Source organism: Macaca mulatta, chromosome 12 (assembly GCF_049350105.2).
Source record: "Macaca mulatta isolate MMU2019108-1 chromosome 12, T2T-MMU8v2.0, whole genome shotgun sequence".
NCBI lineage: Eukaryota > Metazoa > Chordata > Mammalia > Primates > Cercopithecidae > Macaca > Macaca mulatta.
The window spans coordinates 69,650,242-69,669,770 of record NC_133417.1 but is presented as its reverse complement, the minus strand read 5'-3'; the positions used below and the strand labels follow the sequence as shown (position 1 = coordinate 69,669,770).

The 19,529-nt window shown below is 35.6% G+C and overlaps 1 protein-coding gene across 38 annotated transcripts in view; it reads left to right on the top strand.

Annotated features, from left to right (window-relative positions):
* COBLL1 (cordon-bleu WH2 repeat protein like 1) overlaps window positions 1-19,529 on the top strand; it is a 194,058-nt gene that overhangs the window by 99,345 nt on the left and 75,184 nt on the right. For 16 of the 38 annotated variants that reach the window (XM_077956568.1, XM_077956563.1, XM_077956578.1 and 13 more), the window contains 4 exons: window positions 1,219-1,407; window positions 15,219-15,420; window positions 17,466-17,694; window positions 18,535-18,573. In XM_077956568.1, the coding sequence (XP_077812694.1) occupies window positions 1,219-1,407; window positions 15,219-15,420; window positions 17,466-17,694; window positions 18,535-18,573 (659 nt within the window). The remainder of the gene's footprint in view (window positions 1-1,218; window positions 1,408-15,218; window positions 15,421-17,465; window positions 17,695-18,534; window positions 18,574-19,529) is intronic. The other 22 variants (XM_077956570.1, XM_077956564.1, XM_015110264.3 and 19 more) reach the window with 3 other exon arrangements.

Here is a 19,529-nt window from a genome sequence, read left to right as displayed (position 1 = left end):
AAGAATTGAAATCTATATTTTTCTGAGTGGAAAGGAGTAGTATTCATTCTTCTAAAACCAATTAGCCTTTTATAAAGGTAATATTTTCAAAAACTTTAATTCACAGTGTTTCAAATAAAACCATAAATATGTCATTACTTATAGTTTATTTTCACATTTTACTTTTTCAACCCATCAGATCTTTGGATTGGCCTATGTAAGTTCAGAATGTCTACTATTCCTGTTATAAGTTAAGAGGTTGTCTTAGTGACACAAAAATATTTGTTAGAAAATTATTAGTAATGTTTTTCATTGAAGCAGATATACTATTTATCAAACAAACCATCATAGTTCATTGCTAGGTACAGTGGGAAATATAGCCATCTATGTGCAGTGGGAAATGCAGCCATCTTTCTTGCTTTTGTTCTTTGAGTTAGGGTCTCACCATGTTGCCCAGGCTGGACTCAAACCCCTAGACTCAATGCATCCCTCAACCTCAGTCTGCTGAGTAGCTGGAATCTCTGCTGTGTGCCACCACATCTGGCTAGCATGCTTCATGCTTCTTCTTTTGCAGGGAGTGATAAGTGTAGATAGAGAGTTGAAACTGGTACCCAGAAAAAAATACTTAAAAAGTTACATCTATGGAATTGGTATGTGCTATATTAATTCAAAGAAGGAAGAAATTCTGTGGAAGGGGTAGTTTGGGGCAAGCAGGGTGGATTTAGCTAGTCTTTGAAGGATAAGGTAGGGTTTGTCTGAATGGAGAAGCAGAACATACTACGTCGGAAACAAATAGGATGAAAGGCCCAAAGGTAAGAGTTACTGTGAAATGAGAGAGTGAGATACTGATCTTTATCCTGAAACATTAAGGATTTTTGTAATTTATCTCATCAAAGAAAATAAATTTTCCTCTTGACTTGCTAGAGTGAATACACAGTAACTGAATGTAATAGAGGCCAGTGTAAAATCTCTTTATCATGTTTCTTTTTACGTCCAAGTAATATAGGCATAGTACTCAAACCAAAACAAAATGCTAACTGGAAAAGGAAAAAAAAAAATCCTAATTTGACCATCTGACACTAACAGTTAACATTTTAGAACATTTTTTCTAGATGTGAAAAACAGCTATATATATATATATAAACTCATATATATATGAGTTTATAAAATTGGATCATATTAAAAAGTTACCTTAAAAATAAAATATTTTGTATTTTTTGTGTTTTATTTATATTTTAGGAGAAAACCAAAAGCCAAGGCACCACTTCCTCCAGCTGAGACCAAATATGCTGATGTCTCTTCAGCTGCTGATTCTGTAGAATCCACTGCTTTCATCATGGAACAGAAAGAAAACATGATAGATAAAGACATTGAACTCTCAGTGGTCCTACCTGGGGATATTATCAAATCTACTACTGTTCATGGCAGGTACGCTGGAGTGAATGAAATATCAAGACCTCCCCTTCTTATTCCACCATTGAAAGCCTCTGTGATATATGTCTTGATGTTTGTTCTTTGAGAAAACGCTTCATTTATCACTCAGTTTAGTTACCTGTTAAAAAAAGAGTGCTAAAATGGTGTTAAAATTTTTCTATCAATGTTTTAATATCAGTGCTGTGAATTCCACAAGCCCAATTAAATGTCTTGAAATCTGGAACCCTTTCATATCTCGTTAGTTATCTAACAAGTTTTTAAAAATAAGCCTTTCCTGGAGGAATGGCCATCAGTTATACTGATTTTGTAAACCGAACTTACAAAACAAGCCCAGTGACCCAAAGGAAAATCCTATCCTTTTCTTCTCAAATTTTTCTTCCCTCTTTAAGCTGCTTCTTTAAGTTTGCAAAACTCTTAATTTTAAGAGTTTTATTACTCTTTATTAAATACTTTTGTATTTATCAAAACAGTTAAATCTGTCTGTAAATTAATTGGCAGTTTTTTTATTTCATTGAATGATTTAATTAATTTATTTTAAATGTGGGTGAGTTAAGTAGAAAAGTAAAATCAAACTTTATCCCAGCAAAAAGGAAAGATGTGATTTAGAAGACTGATATTTTTAAATACCTTTGTGAAAATTGGAAAAATGGAACAAAGCCAAGTGTAATTTTCCATTTCACTTTGAAATGGAAAGTTACATGAACTATAGACTTGGTCTTGTTCTTTCACCTTCAACTGCCTATTTGTTATCAGGAATCCTGTTTTAGAAATTTAAGCTGTTTTGACCTGAGCGCTCTGTGTGTGTGTGTGTGTGTGTGTGTGTGTGTGTGTGTGTGTGTGTGTGTGTGTGTGTTGTGTATAAGGAAAAGAATATGTTGGGTATTGCATTCTTACAGTCTGGTTTTGTCTAGAAAACCTCATTTAAGGTACCCTTAATTTTAAGATGTATCATTAAAATCATGTGTAACTTTACAGATTATTTAAAGTACATGAAAACAAAATAGTTCAGCTTTAGCAAATCATATAGTGTTATTTAGCTCTGATTACATTTGAGGAAGTTGCATTTTGCCATTTATTTTGTATTGAAAGTCATTTTGGAGATCACACATTGAACCCTGTTTATGAGATTGAGAAAACTGTGTTTCTGGTAGGCTCCCATCTGCAACCGTGGATGGCCTCGTACGTGTGAGAGAGGCATCTTGAAAGTTAGAGACAATGACCATTATCATCAGTTCTTGAAATAATATTACTCTGGTTTTAAAAGGATAATGGATCTGGCTGGGGGTAACAAAGGCAATTCCTTTTTTTATTTTTATTTTATTTTATTTTTCCTGAATTCAAAGTAAGTAAAAAAAAAAAAAAAAAGTCACCCTTTTTTTCTAGTTCAGGGTTACAGGTGATGCTGGTTTCATCACAAATACTCTTCAGAATTTCTTCTTGGGGATGTACCAGTCATCTATTTATATTGCCTTATTCTCTGCTTGCTGTAAGTGAATCTCTGGGTTCTTCAGATTTTTTTTTAAACCTTAGTGACTTTAATATAAGGAGCATGTTTTTTCTCTCTGTCCTGTCACCCGTCATATTTATTTTAGACTTTTCCATATGCCACCCCAAGTTAACTTTTCTTCTCTTTCCTCAACTCTGGAAACCGAGATCCATGGTCAGCTTCCCTATTTCCACCAGAGAATGGTGGAATCTCATCATTTTAAAACTGTTCCAGTTCTTAGATCTTAGGGTTCCTTATTTGAATACTACCTTTTAAAACATCTAGCTTATCCACTTTCTCTTTAACTGAATTAGTTCTTCATCCTCCTCAAGTCTAATTTATGACTGTTCTGTAGGATGCTGCATTTTTCTTCATGTCTAAATTTTCATCATATCTATTTTTTCTTTATACCTGATAGATTCTGCATCAGACATTTCTCCTACATTTGTACTTACAAGCACCCTAGATTTTTCCTACCCTCCTTCCAGCATGTTTGCCTCCTCAGGTCCCTAAATCTGAGTAATTTTTCATCAATCAGCTTTGTTTTTCTGGGCCACCAACTATTTTGAATTGCTGTAGTTTTTTTTTTATCTATGAAAATGTATTGTAGCTGAATTGATAGGATTAAATATGATTAAATGAAATACTATCAGGGCTTGGCACCTATTGATTGGCTTCCTTGTTTTTTGTTTGTTTGTTTGTTTTGTTTTGTTTTGTTTTTAATTGGGAACTGCTTTTCTTAACCCTGGCTCTCTTCATTTACCTTGCACCCTCAGATTAATCTAAAATGCCTCTCTGTTTGTGGTACTACCTTTGATAAAAGACTGCAGGACAGCAATTCAATATTAGATTAAAGAAGTCCAAACTACCTAGCCTGGAGATTGGGATACCTTATTTTCTCCTCCAAAATTAAGTAGGCTTTTCCTTCACCACCACTCTCTTTTCTTTCTTTCTTTTTTTTTTTTTTTTTTTTTTTTTGAGACAGAGTCTTGCTCTGTCGCCCAGGCTGGAGTGCATTAGTGGGATCTCAGCTCACTGCAACCTCCACCTCCCAGGTTCAAGCAATTCTCCTGCCCCAGTATCCCAAGTAGCTGGGATTACAGGTGAATGCCACCATGCCCAGCTAATTTTTGTATTTTTAGTAGAGACGGGGTTTCACCATGTTGGCCAGGCTGGTCTCGAACTCCTGACCTTAGGTGATCCACCACCCCCAGCCTCCCAAAGTGCTGGAATTACAGGCGTGAACCACTGTGCCCCGCCCTCCTTTGTGTATCTTAAGCTTCACCACATGACTCTTTGCTCTTCCTTTGTTCTTCTACAAATACTCTATTTCTTTCACCTCCATACTTTTATGAACTTTTTTTCCCCCCTGGTGTAACTCACTACCCTCGTTTTCTCCAGTTAGTTTATATAGCTCAGGTGAGATATTTTATATAAAGGCTCCCTGATCTCCCCGGAATCAAGGATTAACTCTGGCTTCCAAACTCTTCTGACACTTTATATCATATTTATTACATACTGTTTTTTGCTGCAATGTATGTGTAGGTCTTAGCTTTCGAAGAAACTACAGAGCCATGAGAATATCATTACTTTTCTTTATAGTGCCTAGCACAGTTTCTTGCAATGTAGTAGGCATTTCATAAATTTATCAAAATGAATATTGTCTTCCTAAACACTTATGTGTAGATGGAGGTAGCAACATAAATGGTGTGAAGAAGCACTTGGAATGAGTCCTAGTTGTTTACCCAGAATCTTTTAAGTAAAGATATTTTCTCCAGGCAGGGAGCAAGGTAGGAATGCCCCAGATTTCGATTGCTTTTTAAATTTTGTTTAGGGCTGAAGAGTTTTTCTGAGAGTAGAATTTATATCAGTGTGTTTGTTTGTTTGTTTGTTTGTTTGTTTAGACAGGGTTTCAGTCACCCAGGTTGGAGTGCAGTGGTAAGATCTGGGCTCCCTGCAGCTTCTGCCTCCCAGGCTCAAGCAGTCTTCCCACCCCAGCCTCCCAAGTAGCTAGGACCACAGGCGTGTGCTACCACGCCTAGCTAATTCTTGTATTTTTTGTAGAGATGGGATTTCCCCCACATTGCCCAGCCTGTATATCAGTGTTTTTACTATGGGGTTACATTTAGGGACTTTGTTTGCAGTCGTTTTATAATTCAGACATGACTCATTGATGCTATGACTAATTTTCTATTTTAAGTGTTTGTGATTTAAAGTAGTTGTGTGATTCTGAATATCTTGGAAGTGTGATTCTGGGATATCTTAATGCAATCCAAGATGTTTAAGAGTCTGACTTGGTATATCTTAAAAGTGTGACTTGGGATATCTTTATAGTGTGATTAGGGATGTCTTGAGTGTCACAGCTGCTGCTGACCTATTGTTTCACAAAACTGTTTAATAATAACAACAAAAAGAAATGTTCAAATAGAAAATTATGTACTACTACTGATAAATGTTAACTGCCTAATGGGAAGACTCAATGATAAAAATAAATTTTCTTCATGGCTTTGTTACTACCATATAAAAGAAATATGAAAAATCTCAACAGAATAATATAAGAATTTGGTGGGGGACTAAGGAAAGTAATTTTAAGTGTGTGAGGGTTTCTTAGATAAACAGAGTTCTATATGTAACTCTGAAAAGATTTTAATGCAGTTTTTTCACATCATATTTATGTTTGAGAAGTGTCTAGTGATGACAAATGTATGATAAATATAAGCACAGTGTTATCTTCAGAAGAATGCACTTGTTTGTGCATTGATTTTCACAAAAGAGCTTGTTCAGTTTAGGGAACACAGTAGGGTTGGAGGTGCTCATAGACTTTATGCTCAGGGAGAAACTGACTATCCTGAATTAGGTTGGCAGCCATCTGCCAGCTTAACTATTTTTGGTACCAGGACTTAGTGATGCCATCTCTTTAATCTCTTAGTGATGTCATCTCTTTAATAACCAAAAGTCACCATGTCTCCACTATCTTGCCTTTGTGAGCCCCTGCTTACATTAAGGGGGCTTGCCATGCTAACCTGAAAACTCTTGGGCGTTTCTAAGTATCCTGATACCATGGATGGTTGGACTGAAAGAAGGAGGAATTAAAATATTTTATTTATATATAAGATACAGTGTAGTACAGATGTATGTGTACGTATGTCTATGTGTATGTATATATGTTTGCACACATATATAAATGTGTGCATCTATGTATATGTAGACTGTGTATACCAAATCCAAAATCTCAAATGCTTCAAATTCCAGAACTTTTTGGTGCGAATATGATGCTCAAAGGAAACGTTTATTGGAGCATTTCAGATTTTGGATTTCCAGATTAGGAATGCTCAACTCGTGTAATGCAAATATTTCAAAATCTGAAAAAAATATGAAATCTGAAACACTTCCTGCCTCAAGCACGTTGGATAAGGGATACTCAACCTGTTTCTGTGTGTATGTGTATCATGTATATAATCGATAAACATCTTTTTCACCAGACAAAGCAATTCTTTGCCTTTCTAGAAATGAACATTAAAGGATACTACTGTTACAGAACTGGTGGCTCTTCTTCTCAGAAGATGCTATGTACTTCACAACAGCATAAGCAGTGGTGTCTGCTAGTACTTGGGAAAAGTTAATTTTTAATGAAAGTGAGCTTATAGACTAAACAGATATAGAAACCACATAGAGGCCGGGCGCGGTGGCTCAAGCCTGTAATCCCAGCACTTTGGGAGGCCAAGACGGGCGGATCACGAGGTCAGGAGATCGAGACCATCCTGGCTAAACCGGTGAAACCCCGTCTCTACTAAAAAATACAAAAAACTAGCCGGGTGAGGTGGCGGGCGCCTGTAGTCACAGCTACTCGGGAGGCTGAGGCAGGAGAATGGCGGGAACCCGGGAGGCGGAGCTTGCAGTGAGCTGAGATCCGGCCACTGCACTCCAGCCTGGGCGACAGAGCAAGACTTCGTCTCAAAAAAAAAAAAAAAAAAGAAACCACATAGATTAAGGAAATATGTGGGTACATTTGTATATTATTCTAGGTCTTCATCTTATAGTCGGGTATCTGCTTCATAGGTAATTATTCCTCATTGAATAGGTATTAGTTCCTTTTTCTTCCCTTTTTCCAGGCTAAACTTTTAAAGCAAAATGTTCAATTTGGGAAATCTGATAAGATTAACACGAATCCTTCTTAGCCTGTAGAGCATTCTATGGCCATGCTATCACACTTTCTTTCCTACAAGAGGGAGAAAGAAACAAGCACCATTTATAACAGAGGAGGATATTTCTTTTACGCACCTACTACAAATAGGAATTTGTTTTGATTCGAGCACACGTGAGATGTCATAATTGAAAACACAAAGAAAGCACAGAACTCCAAGCTAGAAGTCCCAACTAGAAGTTACAGTTTGTTCTAGACTTGCTGTGTGATCTTAAGCAAATCACCTCACCTCTCTGGGCTTTTCCCATAAAATAACCCAGAGACATGTCGCACATGCTTTTCGGCCTGATTTGCCTGTCCCATAACACCGGTTTACAGCAGAGTTGAGCCTGAGCTTTGACTGGCACAGGGTGGGTCCGCGAAGGAGCTTGGGAGCATTTTACATGGATTACAGCGCCACCTATTGGGAAAAAGTAGACTATGAAAAAAAGTGACAAAATCTTTTTTTCATGGTTGGATCAGTGTGGGGTTTTTGCTAAAAAAAGAAAAGAGTAACAGAACAGAATGGATCTAGAAAAATTTCTGAAGCTCACGTCATATTTATGTTTGAGAAGTGTCTAGTGATGACAAATGTATGATAAATATATGTATATAATAGGGTACTTTTTAAAAAACTGCCCAACATCTATAGGGTGGTACAAACCATGTTTAACTCTACAAGATGCTTAAATTTTGGTGTAGATCCTTATTCTGCTGTAACTGCTTAAAACAAAAGTTGGCATTTAACTGTGCAAGTACCTCAACATAACAGTACTACTTGAGTTTTTAATTGGTACTATTTGAGTTTTTAATCATCCTGTCATCTAGGTTCTGTCACTGCCCTCCCATATCCCCCATGGCTCTGAGCCCAGGAGAATGTCAGCCTCTGTCACCTGCCTGCTCCCCTGGTTGGGAAAGGGGTGACAAAGTATTCATAAATGTCCTCAGAACATTGTTCCTGGCAGGGCCACCCTCTTCCCTTTGCTGTCCTGGCATCTACGCTTTATAATAATGACTCTCTTTAATTTCAGATTTTTAACTTAATTTAATTTTTAAATTTTTCTAGCGACAGGGTCACACTCCATTGCCCAGGCAGGAGTGCAGTGGTGTGATTGTAGCTCACTGCAGCCTCAAACTCCGGGCTCAAGTGATGTCCTGCCTTGGCCTCCCAAGGTGCTGGGATTACAGATGTGAGCCACCGTGCTCAGCCCTAATTTTAGTTTTTAAATTTTTGTGATTACAGTTGCAATAGTTAGATGTTTTAGAAAGTTGGAAAATACAGATAAGCCAAAAAATTGTAAATGCAATTTCATTAAGCAGGCCGATTGCAACTTCTAACGTTGTAGTGTCTAGCCTTTTATTCTTAGGCATGCACATCTATGTATACACGTATGTATGTACACACATCTGTATGTGCACTCTTCTTTTTTACAACAATATGGTATTATATTGTACATGTTATTTGTAACCTCCTTTTTTCAGTTAATGATTTCCATCTTTCATGTCAATAAAATTTTATCCTTTGTCTATTTTCAAATTGCCCCAGTTATAGTGAGATGTATTTGTGGTATTTTTGTTTTTATAAGTGGCATGTATGTGTGTTTAGTAGGTGTGTTCTTAAATCACCATTTTTATGACGGTAATTATTTATAATCAGCTGTGAGTATAACACCCAAGATAAACGACCAGATAGAGTCCAAAGTGGTTACTTTCTAAAAATTGTGGGGTTTTTTACATTTAGTAATATCTATTTTTAGTATGTTAAGAACTTATCAGCTTAGTAATCTGACCTATTACTAATTATCTTCAAATCTTAATTTCATGTATTTTCTTCAAAATGTTTCTTATAGCATAATAAGCATTCTCAATTTTGAGATTAGGTCTAGTTGTTTTGTGTACCTGGTACATTTCATTTCTTGCACACACAGACAGAGCACTGCTTCATTCCTGAACTCATTAATGAACTACATGGGTTAGCATAAGATTGATAAACTCAGCAATAGAGAATGTTTTAAGATTTCTGTACGATTACTGGTATGTATAATTGGGTTGTTGGTGTGCACTTACAAGGTACAGATACGAAACTAATACAGGGAATTGTTATCTATTTCTGAAAGAAGTGGGAAATCTCATAGGGATTTCTTCATTTCAAAGAAGAGCTTTTAGAGTCTTAAAAAAAAATTCTGCCCTCCAGAAAATTATTATATTATCTTACAAGAGAAAAAATTCTGTAAATACTGTTAATGCAAAGCAGACTCCGCTGAGTAATAAAATAACCCAAAATTCAATGTGGTGTAATAATATAGAGGAGTGATTATAATGTTCATTCAATCCTTTTCCACTTTTAATAATTTGCCTCCAGTTTTAGATGGACTGCTCACGTGTGCTCCCGCCTTAGGGAGCAGGAAGACAGGCATCTTTTCTGTGGTGATCCCGTGGTCAAACTCATTAGCCAACTGCCTTCAGGTGCATCGGCTGGGGGATGATTATCCAACCAGAGTTGTTATCTTTGGCAGAAGTAGTTTGGCATCCAGGTATATTCAAGAGATGATTTTATTTCCTGTGGGTGCACTTTGTGACTAGTTAACCCCAGTGGCGTCTCTGTTGGATGCAGGAACTGCTTAAAAGTTAATGTCCGACTTTTATAGCGTTATGACTCCTTTATGGTAAAGCTAGACAGTCAGTAATTCCCAACCTCAAAATCTTGTGGTCAGGGTCAGCTTTCCTGTGTTACAGTGCTGAATGCTGAGGCTTCAATTAAATATTTAAAGCATTCAAACTAGTCTGAGGCTGTTTTTGGAAAAGATCTTAACCCTATTTAATGTTTATGTTTCACCTTTGTGTAAAGATATGGCTTAGGCAAAACAAGCTTACTAATTATAAAAAACAACAGAGCTTTCACCATGTTATTTTTTTCTAAAGCATATGAATCTCCTTTCAACAAGTATGCTTTCTCATGTGTCAGTTGTATTAGTCTACTATGCATTTGAGCCCATTGACTTTCAAACAGAATTAATCACTGTTTTCTCTAAATTCCTCATTCGACAACAGCGACCTGGCCAAGTACCTACAGATTACTAAGATGTGGTCCTGCTAGAGGGGAGCTCACATCCGTGTACACACAGAACCCAAATAACTTGTCGAGGTCACTCTGCTGCTTAAGATCTAAGTAAGATTGGCCTGAACCCCTGTTCCACTTCTGGAAGGTTCAATCCCCTTTATAATCTTATCGTAAACTCCCAAGAGTTTTACGTTCTTGGGGCCACCTCTGGCTCTGACTTTATGTCTCACCACCTCTGGATTCATATTTTTCAGTTTCTACTTCTGAAATTCCATCTGAAATTATTTGACACCTCCCAAGGCTACCCAAAATTCATTGTGATGTAATAATATAGAATGATGCTTTGTAGAGTTACAGTAAGCACATCACATAGCAGACCATTGAAATTTGCATTTTAGATCTCCTGTTGGGTACTTTCAGCAACCCCGCCACTTTGTTATGTCCCTCCAATCCTGGCCCCTTTCCACTGGCTAGCTCCTCTTTCTGTCTCTGTCTCCTTTCTGCATTAGCTTCAATCCTATCAGCTCCCTACAAAATGTATCTGGAATCTGAGTAGTCTAGGCCACCACCATCTTCCACCTAAATTTTTGCAATAACCTTGTAGCTGCTGCCCCAGGCTATTTTGAATACAAAAACCAAAATGTAATCCTTTTAAAAAGTAGAGTAGATCACATCACTCCTCAGAACTGTTTGGAGGCTTTCTGTCTCACTCAGTAAAATCTCAAGTCTTCACTTGAAAGGCCTTTAAACACTACAAGATTATCACTGATTTTGTGCCTATTGTTTTCACCTTAGCTGACTAGTTTCTGTTTTTCTTTAAACACTTAGAGTACATTCCTGCCTCAGGGTTTTTGTACTTGTCAAAGCTATCTTTCCCCAGATATCCCAGGCCCTTCAAGTTCTCTATTCTGGTGTCATTTTTCAATCAGGACATTCCTAACTTCTTTCTTTGTTTTTTTAATTTAAATTTTATTTTTTTATCAGAGCATGTATCACCACCTGATATTTTATATATTTTACTTTTTTCTTTTTTTCTCTTCTCTCTAGATCAGAGTTCCATAAACTTCATAAACTACAGTATGATCAGAATAGGCTGGAGTGCCTGTCAAAGCACAAATTGCTGTTCCTTGTTCCCAGAGGAATTAATGATCTGGGCTGGGGCTTGACAATTTGCATTTCTAACAAGTTCTCAGCAGATACTGATGCTGCTGGTCTATGTATCACACCTTGAGAACCAGCATGTTAGAATTACTCTATCCATTATGGCAGCCATTCACCACATGTGCCTACTTACGTTGAATTTAAATTAAGTTGAATAAATTAAAAATTTGGTTTGGGAGTCCACTAGCTCAGTAACCACTGTGTTGGACAGTGCAGATATAGAACATTTCCAGTGGTGCAGAAAATTCCATTGGGCTTATTACTGTAAAACACAAACCACATAAAGATCCACATGGAGCTTACTATGGTGTAAGGAATCAGGTTAGATACACAACTTTTCTTTTTCATCCGATAGTTTTCCCAGTACCACTTATTGAAAATTCAGTTGTTTCCCCAGAGACAATTCATATGCAGTATTAAATTCACATATGTAATTATGTATATTGCAGAACTTTCTGGATTGCTGCATTTATCTGTCTGGGAATAGGAATACTTTCAAGACAAATTTGGCTTCTGAAATTATTGAATAAAGAATTGGACCTGGAATTATAAAATGAGAGAATAAAGTCATAAAGAAGTTCTGTGGTTTTCAGTTGCCTCTAAAAGAGGCATTTTTAGTAGAAAACATGTAGGCAGTGTTGAGTTCAAAGGTCATGATATAGTCGGCAATTTTTTTCTTATGAAATCTGATATAGTGTGTAAAGTTTCTAGATAAATAAAGTGACTGAGGGAATAGGCCATTATATTAATATTCTTGACCAATTGTCCACCCCATTTATTAGATTAGAAAATTAATTTGTCACAGAAATACCAATATTTCTACACAAAGTATCAAATTGTTCTAACTTTTTTAAAAAATCAAAAATGTATTTTTTTAACATTTATATGTTTATACATAAACGATGATAATTATGGCACAAAAATAGGGATAAAAACGAAACAAAACTTTAATAATTTTTTGTATTTTTGTTTTGTTTTGTTTTTTGAGACGGAGTCTTGCTCTGTCACCCAGGCTGGAGTGCAGTGGTGTGATCTCAGCTCACTACAAGCTCCGCCTCCTGGGTTCACGCCATTCTCCTGCCTCAGCCTCCCAAGTAGCTGGGACTACAGGCGCCCGCCACCACGCCCGGCTAATTTTTGTATTTTTAGTAGAGACGGGGTTTCACCGTGTTAGCCAGGATGGCTTTGATCTCGTGACCTCGTAATCCGCCCGCCTCAGCCTCCTAAAGTGCTGGGATTATAGGCGTGAGCCACCGCACCCAGCCATTTGTCTTGTTAACTTATGTATTTCTGGCAGAGATTCAAGAAAACTGTGTATTTAAGAAGTAAAAGATGTTGGAAGAATAAGTGTCAATGTTTTTACATTTATTACTTGACACATTTATATATAAAGAGAAAGAAATACAGTCTGCATGTATCATCATTTACTCATAGACAACAGCAGACAGTTACCCAGTCAGTTGGCAATGAAAGTTCTCTCCTCCTCCAGCTAAACTGTATTTATAATTGTATTTAACTAGACATTACCTAATCCTTCTTAACTTTATTTACTATCAAAGAAAGTACTATTTCCAAGTCTAGAATTGGTATGTGCCATCCAATTGCTCTTGTAGAGTACCATATTACCAAAAAATCAACTTCCACAAGACCGTTTTGCTAGTCTCTCTCTGGATGAAATTAAAAATGTACTGTTTAAAGCCAAAACATGGGCAATATAGATACATTTATGGGCATAGCCTGTGGCTCAAAAGAAGGATGTAAAACTCTTAAATAATATGCAACCATCTAATAAAGACACAGGGAATGTATTTTGAGAATTGAAATGTATTCCTGAGAATTGTTTTTGAATTGAGGGACTTAGAGCCTTTTATTTATTTATTTTTCTTTATATATATACAAGTAATAGGGTGCTACTTGTATGTGGGGGAGGAGAAGGGAGGTGTGAGAGACCATTGAGAAACATACTCCTTATCTTATAAAGACTGGACTGGCCCAGGAGTAGGCAGCGACCACAGAAAGTAGAAATGGGGGCTGAACACGGGATGATCTGAAATCTATGTAATGTAGTGTTTGACTTCAAGACCACACAGTATCCAAGAGTGAATCCTTCCCCATCTCTGCAGGAGACTCCTTGTCTGGAAGAACTGCATCAGAGGGACTGCAGGCCTGGGAGCTTGCTGAGGGTGACATGCCATATGAAAACAGAGGCACTAAAATAAAAGTGGCATACCGAATGGCGAGATTTCTAGCCCCATTTCCCTGTCAAGTTCCCAAAAGCCAGTAACCAGGTTTATATCTCTAGTCAAGAAATTGGAGAATAACTTTTTACTAATACGTGCATTTCCCTTTTGAGGTGGGATGCAGATGTCTGGCTCCCCAATTACCCTAAAGTGAATCCCATGAACCTACACCTCCAGCCATAAAAATAGGATTTTCACACTGCAGTTCAGTGCCTTATTCTTAAGTATGAACTAACAGCTTAGAATCACCTGACATTTGGGGAAAGCACATGATACCAAAGATTTTTTAGTGTGCTTTCCTTAAGGGCTGACAGTATTAAGAAAGACTCAGAGACTATGTTGTTCTGTTGATGATATGAATGAAAATATAAGTCTGTGTCAACAATGAGAGTCTATGGAAAGCGAAGCAAAAAATTGGTAAGTATCCCTGAATTCCAAGTTGGGTATGAAAGTTTCTATAGAAATAAGTCCTGTATTACCAATGCTATTAAACATTCATTCATTATTTGAAATTATCTCATGCATTTACTTTATTTCTATTTTATGTTCTAGTACATGAGCTGATAAACTTTTTCTGTCATGGGCCAGGAAGTAAAAATAGTAGGCTTTGTGGGCTATTCCTGTATAGTAGGTGTGGTCACGCTACTCCATTCTGCTGTTGTAACTAACACAAAAGTAGCCTGAGACGTTATATAAACAAATGGGCATGGCTATTTTATAATACAACTTTATTTACAAAAACAGACTGTGGGCCCATTTTGACCTGCACATTGTGGTTTGCTGACACTTGGTTTAGTACATCCAGTAGAGTGTTAGATCTATGAGAACAGATATACTATAATACTTGTACTGTGATTCCAGTGTCTAGAGAATATTCATAACTTTGAATGATTAAAGAATTTGTACTATGCCCTTTAGGATTTTGTGGACTTCCTATGTAGATATTTACAGTCTGTTTTCTAAAGCCAAAAAGGTGGTGGTGCTTGTTCCAAATACTTCATTCTTATGAGAACTTTGTAATCAATTCATAAGCTAAAGACTGCCAATATTGTATTACAAATAATGTGTTGTGAAGGACTGCTCTTGGGTAAGGAAAGGACTTCTCCTGAAACTTATAATTTGGAAACAATTTGGTAAAACATAAAAGTAGTTGTTGAACTAACACTAGGATCCATGCTGTCTTGACTATCCCAACACTTTTTAACTATTACAATTTTGTCTGTTTAAGTATCTTGTAGTTCAATTTTTTGCAGTTATATTATTTTTGTTATGATGATGATGATGATGATGATGATGATAATGACAGGATCTGGCTCTGTTGCCCAGGCTGGAGTGCAGTGGCGTGATCTCATCTCACTGCAACCTCATCTTCCAGGGCTCATGTTGTTCTCTGGCCTCCACCTCCTGCGTAGGTGGGACCATAGGCACGTACCACCACAGCAGGTTATTTTTAAAAATTTTTTGTAGAGACAGGGTCTTGCCATGTTGCCTAGGCTGGTCTCCAACTCCTGGGCTCAAGCGGTCCTCCTGCCTTGGCCTGTAGCTTGGCCTATAGCTCAAATTTTAAGCTGCTTTTCCAAATACGATTTTGTAGCCTTGTTTATCTATTGAAGACAAGCATTCTAAGAAAATCCTCAAAATAATAACAGGTAATGAAATACTCTTGTTTTACAGTAAACCTATGATGGACTTGTTGATATTCCTTTGTGCACAGTATCACTTAAATCCATCAAGTTACACAATCGATCTGTTGTCAGCTGAACAGAACCACATTAAATTTAAACCAAACACACCAATAGGAATGTTGGAGGTAGAGAAGGTAATTTTAAAGCCAAAAATGTTGGATAAGAAAAAACCTACACCTATAATACCAGAGGTAAGAATTCCATTATATCTTTTGGTATCTTATGGCTAAAATATTAAGTTGATTTTTCAGTCATTAGCAGCTCATTGTAAGTGAAATGAAAATGGACTTTCCTGATCAAATTTGATGTGAACATAGGTATTATGTTTTTCCAGGCCACTGTGTTTAGGATTCAGTTGGTTATTGATCCTTGGATTCAATAGAATTTGGGCAAAACTTTAGATTTAAGTGCTCTAAAATGATATCTAATATGATTGCCTAAGAATGTAACAATTATGAATGATTTGTATTTTAAGCTCCTTTTTAAAAAAGTATTTTATATGTAAAGGAAGGTTTTAGAATCTTTTCATGCAAATTCATCTAAGAATTTCTTAAAGTAATATTTTAGCTTCTGCGTACTTGGTAAGCAGCAGTCGTAACTTACATCTATTTGTGTGTGTGTGTTTTTGTTTTTTTTCTCACTCTTCATTGTGTTTGAATTAATAACTTCTAAACTATTAATGTGTGCTGCACATTAACTCCATTTTCTTTAATGTAGAAATTCCATGCAAAAATTTTTAACCACATCATTCTAATATCATCAGTCCTTATTAAAATTGTTTTATTGCTGCACGCAATAGGGTAGAATTTTATGGGTTTCAACAAATACTCTTTCATTATGAACATCAACCATTTTCATTTTATAATATATATAAAAGTTTGAATATTAAATTGCTACATGTGACTTAAATATACATATTCTTGCATTTTCTTCATGTTGTTATGAAGCTTTTTTCAAAGAAGTTGAGTTTTTGAAAATATTAAAACATACTTGCTTTCTGCAATATATGATTTAATATTATTAATATGTGTTAGGATATTGGACTGCCTTCTGTCTAGGCATTTGTTTCTGTTTAGGTGTTTATTACCTATCCCTGCTGTTTTTCTAGGTGGAAATGGTTATATTTATGCTATTGCATGGGATTATACAAAGGGTTTTAGTTTTGTGAATGAATGTCTTTAAGGACCTGCAAAATGTACATTTCACTTAGTATAGTCTCATGTAGCTAAGTTCCATACAGGATTTAATTCAATTACATGATGAGATGCTTAAAATCTTCCCAGTAATTTTAAATTATCAGTACTAGATATCTAATGAAGACATTTTAATATTCTTTACTAAAATATTAAAATTAGCCAAAGTAGTAAGAGTAACAACAACAAAAGCTAATCACAATAGTCAATGTTCTCCTATTGATCAATGACTATGTGCCAGAAAGTCTGCTAAGCTTTTCATATGGTTTATCTCATTTATAATGTTTCAAACAGAAACAAAATTTTAGTGACTTAACCAAAATACCCCTTTTTTTTATTGAGGCAATAGAGAAATTATTTGAAAGATAAATATTCCTCAAAGGGTAGGATAAAATATACATAATTTTGTACTATGTACATCTGCTAATTTTAAAGTAAATATTTTAAGGAACAAAGTGAAAACATGAGTGGTACTAGATATGAGGCTAGTTTGTTCTTTTTTAGTTTAAAATCTAATTAAAATCTTACTATAGAATGGTTGGATTATTTAATAAATAAACTAATGTGTTTGCTTCTAAGAACTTGCTTTGGATTTAGGAAGTAACATTAATCAAAAAGAGAATTTCACACCAAAATAGGAAAGTACTGTTTGGTGGCTCACGCCTATAATCCCAGCACTTTGGGAGGCCGAGGCAGGTAGATCACCTGAGGTCGGGAGTTCAAGACCAGTCTGACCAACATGGAGAAACCCTGTCTCTACTAAAAATACAAAAAAAATTAGCCGGGGTGGTGGCGCATGCCTATAATCCCAGCTACTCGGGAGGCTGAGGCAGGAGAATCGCTTGAACCCGGGAGGCGGAGGTTGTGGTGAGCCGATATCGCGCCGTTGCACTCCAGCCTGGGCAAAAAGAGCGAAACTCTGTCTAAAAAAAAAAAAAAAAAAAGAATGTGTAACTGTAGGTTATCTCATTATTCTAGACATTATTGTAGAATGTTTGTTTCAGTAAATTATGATACAAGTATGGCTTTAATCTGTGTTTCAGAAAACTGTGAGAGTAGTGATTAATTTTAAGAAAACACAGAAGACCATAGTGAGAGTGAGTCCACATGCATCGCTTCAAGAGCTTGCCCCTATTATATGTAGCAAATGTGAGTTTGATCCATTGCATACAGTATTGTTGAAAGATTATCAATCACAGGAGCCCCTCGACTTGACAAAATCTCTTAATGACCTCGGACTAAGAGAATTATATGCAATGGATGTCAACAGAGGTAAGACAGACTTCTATTTTATTTATTTAGTGGGATGTATATATTTGTATATTTTTGTGCATTGTGTTTGCATGTAGGTATTCTCAAGTTCATAATGGCAGTTAATGGGTCCTATAGATAGAAGTAATTGCATGGCATTAGGAATAAGAAAACAAAATGTTAATAAATACAAATCAAGTTAAATATAACATTTAACTTAATTTCGGTTATTGAAATTGGAATTAAAACTTGTCTTTTTAGCCATCATCTACATTTTATATTTTTTCTTTCTCTGATTTTTTTTGGGGGAGGCGTAGGATTTAACTTAATTCTTCATGGCTTTGAGGCTTAAACAGAAAATAAAAATTTATATGTAAATTCGTTGTTATTCTAATCAAGTGTGAATTACTGTAGACTCATTATGATTTTGTCTGAGTCTTAATTATCATTCAAGTTTGGAAGTTTCTTGCTAAATTTTTTCTAAGGTCAACACCAAAATAAGTTGGCTTATGAAATGAATCAATCTTACTCAAAAAATTTTTGAAATAGCTTCCAGTTTTAATCTATAGAAATGATGTAATGTATTAAAGTTTGGAGATCTTAGATAATGCTGGTTTGTATGATGTCTAGTAGACAAATGCAAACATTTATTCAACATGAATCTGTTTCACTAAGCGAAATAAAAGTTTAGTGAAGCTGACAATTATTTACATACTCTTTGCATAGGGACTTCAAAATTTGTCCTGAGGTTGTGGCTTTATATAATCCATAAACTACTTTTTCAACTCAGTGATGTTTTATACTTGAACAAACATCATCTTCACAGTCAATTTACCCTCTTTTATACCCCTCCTTCTGTAGCCACTTCTGTTACTGTCTTCAGTAAGTCATCTTTACAAGGTAAGATGTACGAATCATAGAAACAAATTATAACCTGAAATTGGATATATTGAAAATAAGCTTCTAATTTTACCTTTTCTTAACATCACTAATATGTTCATTCTGTAAGAGATTTTAACCTAGAAAATATTTGGGTTTTATTTCCTGAAAAAATTTATAGGTTCCTTCCCCTTGATTTCCAAATTTAATTGTAATAATTTCATTTCAACAAATGTTTAAAAATTATTCTAACAGTGTGGGAAAACATATTCTTTACTCTCATACAAGGAAAAATGATTTGCTAGGATCTTTATTGGGTACAAGTGCTAATAGCTTCGTAGTAACAAGGAAGCATCTCAGATTATTTCACTGAACAGTAATTCAGAATAATGATGTTATATTAACCATATGAAATTTTGCAGTCATTGTTTGTGAATATTTTGTAATAACATGGAAAATGCTTACATTGAAATTAGCTTTTATACCATATAAGTGTGTTTAACACAATAGGTGAATAAATGCTTTTATATGAAATTGCTAAAAGGAAATACATAAAAAATTTCAATTGTGGTTACCTTTGGGTGGTAGGGTTATGGTAGGTGATTTTTTTTTTATTATTTATTTTCTTTATAATACAGAATTACATAATGGGCATGCATTCCTTTCATAGAGAAAAACTGTATTAAAAATTGTCCAATAATAAATTGTAGAAATCATCTTTCACCCATTAAGAAAAGTCTCAAATAATTGATTACCCTAATAATTACCAGCTTACTAAAAAAACAAGCCTTAACAAACTGCATATATTATGTGTTATTGAAATCTCACCTTCTACTTCTATAATAATAAGAGATTAGAAATAGTGATCTCTGTGGTTCTTTCTAGCAACAACATTTTATTACTTGTACTTGACCTTTACTCCTAACTTTGCCTAATCCTAAGCAAATTCCATAAACTTTCTGGCCTCATTTCGAGGT